The sequence below is a fragment of the Tetranychus urticae genome, chromosome 2 (assembly GCF_039701765.1).
Source record: "Tetranychus urticae isolate SD_2017Ah chromosome 2, NJAU_TeUrti_SD_1.0, whole genome shotgun sequence".
Classification (NCBI taxonomy): domain Eukaryota; kingdom Metazoa; phylum Arthropoda; class Arachnida; order Trombidiformes; family Tetranychidae; genus Tetranychus; species Tetranychus urticae.
In genome coordinates this window covers 2,530,900-2,536,731 of record NC_142959.1, presented here as the reverse complement: position 1 = coordinate 2,536,731, position 5,832 = coordinate 2,530,900, and the positions used below count along the sequence as shown (strand labels likewise).

The 5,832-nt window shown below is 30.8% G+C and overlaps 1 protein-coding gene across 2 annotated transcripts; it reads right to left on the bottom strand.

The window, feature by feature from the left end:
- Window positions 1–500: 500 nt before the first annotated feature.
- LOC107363799 (neuropeptide F) lies at window positions 501–4,059 on the bottom strand. Of its 2 annotated transcripts, XM_015931066.3 has the most exons (4): window positions 3,930–4,059; window positions 3,437–3,784; window positions 1,469–1,514; window positions 501–1,005 (listed from the first exon to the last, which is right to left on the bottom strand). In XM_015931066.3, the coding sequence occupies exons 2-4, from the start codon at window positions 3,613–3,615 to the stop codon at window positions 985–987; spliced, it is 246 nt and encodes an 81-aa protein (XP_015786552.1). In that variant the 5' UTR covers window positions 3,616–3,784; window positions 3,930–4,059; the 3' UTR covers window positions 501–984. The 2 variants fall into 2 exon arrangements, with proteins under 2 accessions (XP_015786552.1, XP_025016885.1); XM_025161117.2 differs by having other exon boundaries at window positions 3,437–4,059.
- Between the last annotated feature and the right edge of the window lie 1,773 nt (window positions 4,060–5,832).

The window sequence follows — 5,832 nt, the reverse complement described above, 5'->3', positions numbered from 1 at the left end:
CAAAAAAAACTCATATTCAACATGGTCGTTGTTTCTTAATAATCATGATAATAATTCAATAATATTCTTGTTGAATCAAAAGAAATGCTTTTTTCCTTTCATTTTGCCTGTTAAACAAATATTCATTTAAAATTCCCAAGTTCATCAGCATATTATTGATATTTGTAAGTTGATATTAATTTAAATGATAATATTAATATTCATCGTTTGAATGGCAAAAAAAGAGTTAATAATGTTGATAAGCAACTCAAGAAACTGCAGAGCAAAGAAGAAGAAATGAAGAAAATATTCAATAATAAATTATTAATTAACGTTCAACGTTTACATGTTGATGAAGATCATGATTACACAATTGATATTGAATTTTGGAAAAAAAGTAAAGTTCTAAGTTCTTGGTTGCCAAAAAAAGAGTCTAATGCCTTGAGCTTTTCCTGTAACTTGTGCAGATGAATTTCCGAGTTTTCAATTTAATCATAAAGATGAGACTGTAAATGTAATAATTGCTTATTAACTAACTACGAACGAATTTTATTTCAACAGTTTTCGCATTTTCTCTTCTCACCAAATGAAGTATATTTCAAGTCAATATATATATATCTGGACAGCAAGGGTAAAACTTTACAAGGTAATGAGAAACAAAAAGAGGAAAAGAAAAGGGTTAACATTGCAAACGTAAAGGTGTAAAGCATTGAAACACAGGTTGACGCAAATTAAAATGAATATTGTCTCAACGTTGAAGATGGTACAAAAAGATGGGATTTTGTTTCGACTTTGCCTTCGCTCAATCATTTTTTTTATTCAATTACAAATAACACTTTTGGGAGATTTTGGTTTTCGTCTGTCATCTTCATCGGCTGTTATGTTGCTTTTTGATGGGTAAAAGGTTCACCATCCAAGTTGATCTTCATCAATGGTCTAGCCTCTTCTGTACAACACATTAGTTACAATCATTATTGGTGTGAGTAGCTTTTGTTTCACTCCTTATCAGTTTACCAATGTTAGAAGCTGACGAAAAGAAATAACAAGAAAAAAATTGCAATAACAGATTCCATTAGTGTTGATCAAAATCAATTGGAAAGTTCCGTTTCCGATTAAGGTTCCATTGAGTAACGATTAGTGATAATTTTATCATTCACTATTATCGTTAGTATTGAAGAGCCATCATGAGCCGAACAAGAAGAAATAGTAAAAAGAAAATTTCATGTAACAAAAGAGTTCTTTTTTTCTCATTTTTTCTTCTTCTTTTCTGGCATTTATCTATTTTTCTGATGATTTCTTGTTCTGTTTTGATGGTCAGAATGAAAATGTTCACAAAAATTGAACAAAAAACTCAGCCAATGGATAATGCTTGAAATCTCAAGAGTTTTTCATTTTCTTTTCACTCCTCAAGTTTTCTATCTATTCCGAGACTCTCTGAAAGGTCAGGAAACTTTGAACGTTCCAATGAATAATTGATAAATGTACTTACAGGATCACGTTTCCCTGGCCTTGTGTCTGAAATGCTTCGTCCAAACCTGCCAACGAACAAAAAAAAAGACGAAAAAGAACGAAATATAAATTTGAAGTTTACTCAATTCTCGTTATCGCAATCAAATCATAATTCATTTGCAGAAGCAAAAGAATGGAACAGAAAAAGTTACATTTTCAGTTCGAATACAAATTTTTTTTAAAATCTCAATTTTCCAACCTGAAACTTTTGCCAAAATGAAGAAATTGAAAAATGAAAAATTTTGTTTGATCAAAAAATTATCATTATCGTGATAATCTAAAGATGACAAAAAAGGTTCAAGGAAAGGAGTAAAGAAAATTTTCTCCAAAATCGTTGAGATAAATTTCAAGGTTCACTCTGATAATGAAAGTTAATCTGTGATCTTTTAATACCTTCCCTGTTTACCTCAAGTTTTTTGACGATTCTCATGTTCACTCAGTTTCCATCATAATGATTTATTTATTTTTTGCATTTCAATTTGGTTAATGGTTATACCAATCATGATTAAATCACGCGACCCAATCTGCCTGTTTACTCTATATTTACTTTTCAACTTGTTCCAATCCAGAACTTTACTGTTGTTCAGATAAAAAACTAACGGTAAACAAATAATGATAATAATAATGAGGAAACGTGAATAAATAGATAATCTTTTGCTTCTTTTTTCTCTTCATCTTCTTCTGCCTTTTCCTTCGTTGGCCTTTTCGTTCAACTGTTTAGTCTCAATTCACAATCAAAATCTCACAACACTTATCACCTTAACCATCATGATTCTCATTATCACCTGAAAAACGCAAACACACAAAAAGGTAAACATGAGAGTGGAAAGGTTTATGGAAAAAAAGGTGAAAAATTTTTCTTCTCCAGAAAAGCAAAGTTTTTGCTGTCAAATTGAAACAAATGATAAAGCTGAATGTGAAGGATAAAACAAATGTAACAATAAAGGTAATTTTCCTTGATCAACAATTCCATTGATTATCGCCAAACATTATGTAATGAAACAACAACAATCATCGACAAGATTACTTACAAGTTTATCAACAGAACATGATAAATATTGATTAAATAATAATGATGATTCAATAGTAATAATGATATTAATAAGAAATATGAACAAAAAAAAGTTCATTTGAAAGTCGTTGCAGCTTCTTCCATTAAAAGGTAAATGAAAAGGTAAAAGTAAACAGATTAACATTTCTAATGTCATTAATTGCAAGGTTTTCCCTGTCAATTGATATTCATTAGTCAATATTATTGCAATTGATTAACTTTCCTTTTTGGTCAATTGACGTTTTTCAACTGGAAAAGGTACAATTTGATCAAATGATTACTTCATTTCATGTGAAAGTTGAAAGAATTGAAATTTCATCCAAAGTTGAACATTCTGTGACTGTGATTGCTATTTTTGCGAGAAAATTATTAATGAGAAAACTCGTTTTCAATCGTTTCCTTTTTCGCACTTCAATCTCATTATTTTCGTCATTACTTTTTATTGTGATATTTAATTGCAATAGTCAGTTGTAATTAGTGTTTTTCCTAAGCTCAAGTTTGTCTAAATGTCAGTTGAACTTGTTATCGTGTCTACTTTGCATTTGACAAGAAAGGATTTCCTTGATTATTTCATGGACTCGTTGTAAATTGACTCGAGACTTTGACTTGCAATTGATAGCAAATTAATTGCTATTGATACTTCATTGTAACAAATTATGACATTAAAATAAAAAGAAAACTCTTCATCAATCAATCAATATTAATCAAATCGTGATCGACGTTTCAAATTGTTTTTACATTCAGTTTCTTTTTTCTCTCTTTATTCATTTCTATTTCTTGATAATGTTGATCATGAATCAGGATGTAGATTTTTGCTTTGCAATTGCAAATATCAGATTTGATTGTGATATATGATCAAGGATAATGAAGGCATCAATATTTGGTTCAATCACTTACCTAGGTCTTGCAATTTGTGAATAATATTTGTCCAGCTTTTCAAGATATCTCAATGCTTCAGCCATGTTGGCCATTTCATCAATGTTTGGACGAGCCGAGGCTTGTTGTGATAAATTTAAAACAATCGTTACGACCAAGATGAATGCATAAACACATGTGCGAACATTTTTCTTTTCCATTTTTTCTTCTGTTTCGTTTGTCGTCTTCCTGAGTTACAGTAGTTGAGGCTTGACTTGAAGTTGACTTGTGACCGACAAGGTAACACTCTCTAGGTTGACTTTGTTAGCTGAGTGAGGGTTCGACTCGTGACTGATGAATACGAATGTTTCCGTAAAAATAAAACTTTTGCTGTTAAAGCATGAAAAGAGCACAAAATTGAACGTTAAATGAAGTTGATTTTTTCGCTCCTTTTTCGTTATCTCAAGTACGACAATTCAACTGACCCAACAAATGGATCAAACAATATTGCAATGATACTGATTATGATGTTTACCTGTATAGCTGACAACGGTACAACTGATTTATACTCGGTGGTTGATGATGATTATAAATAATGAGAATAAAGATTTAACTTGGTTGAAAGGAGCAAAGTTGAAGCCAATACAAATGTTAACTTTCACTTTGTTCAATAGCGATTCGCATCACTCTACGCACCTTTTTATCTCTCACCTTTCTTTCCTCTGCCCAAAGAATCTCACTTTTCACTCCCACTCTTTCCTCTCAACATCATCCATTGCCGTTTACTTTTCTCACTCTTTTCCCATCTTCTCACCTTATCTTCCACCGAGTACTTTTCCCTTAAATCTTAGTGAGCTTCTTGCACCCTCATCATCCCCATCATCCACATCATCCTCATCATACTCATCATCGTCATTTCTGTTGCTTCTGCTACTTCTCACTTCAACCTAAGGTGAGTCTACATTTATCTGAAGAAGAAGAAAAAAAGTTTCTTCTTCTTCTCCATATTGATTGTTAAGTGGATTGATGTTGATCATGATCATGAAAGTCCAAGATAAATTTTATTACCAACTACTTTTTTCAACTACTTTTACTCAACTTATTATTTTCTTAATTACTCGTCAATTTTTCTCAGCTAAGCGCTCATTTAAATTGAATCAATTTGAAACTCCATCATGAACCAAAAAGGTAAACTCGATGAAAAGCAACCAAAGAATCAATCAATTTAACTTATCAAGAGAAACAGTTGCTTGGCAGAATCAAATTCCCAAAACAATAATCTTTTAAAATTGTAATCTCATTCAATTTGGACATTTTTCATTCCAATGTCTCAACACTGCGGAAATATTTGGAGCGAATGAAAAATCACACTTTTCCTTCTAACCAAGTTAACAAAAATTTCAACAATTTAAACACCTTTTGAATGACAACACAATGTAGCCAATAATCACAGTAAAGTTTCAATTTCATCTTAAACCTTTAATGGCTCATAAGATGAGACAATTTCTGGATAACCTTTTCCTCTCAACCAACGAAATGCTCGACCAAGTTTAGCACTTTTTTTGGACGAAAAAATTCTTGTTTATTTTTATTGTTATTCATGACAGTCGACATCATTGCCTTTGTACGTTTCAAAGGTGAATAAAACTTGAAATATTTTTTCTCTATTTTTTGGAAGCAAAATGGCCAGAATAATCTAGATTTATTTCAACTAATAATTTATCAAATTTTCTCACTTTTTTGTCATTCAATGTTGAATTGGAAAGAAACCAGAAAAGTTGAAACTTATTGTTTCCACTCTTCAGATAATAAGCATCATTACATGATGAAGAAGATGAAGTGAAAAATGAAATGTTGTACAATAATGCAATTGTAATAACAATAAAGTGAGAAACAAAAAATGTCAAAAGGCCAATTTAATAGCCATTAAAAAATGTTTATCGTTTGATTCGTTGGATTCGTTGGATTCTTTGCTTTTTATTCTTGTATTGTTCAACTGATGCAATTGTGATCCAATGAAAAGGTGAACTTTTCTTATTGAACTTTTCTTGTCTTTTCTTTCATTGGTTTCATCAAGTCAACAGATAATCAAATTGAAAAATCTGGTTAAATTTATTCAAAGCACTTTTCTCAATTCATTTTTTCTTTTGCTTTTTTATTCCCTTTGGTTGATGTTAACGTTTGATTTGAATAAACTAAATGTTAATAAAGATTGATAATCTTTTTCCGATTCGCTGATTCACCTGGATTTGTTAACATGTAAAGCTTAACCTTTCAGCTGAATTTGCGAGGGAATTTTGCCTGTAAATAAGAAGGAAAAGTTAACAACATTTGCTTTCCATTTTACTATTCAACTTTTCTTCTTTTTTTATCCAACTCTTGTTGATGGTTAACTTTTAGACTTTTTTTGTTGTGTTCCTTTTCCAACATTATTGTTG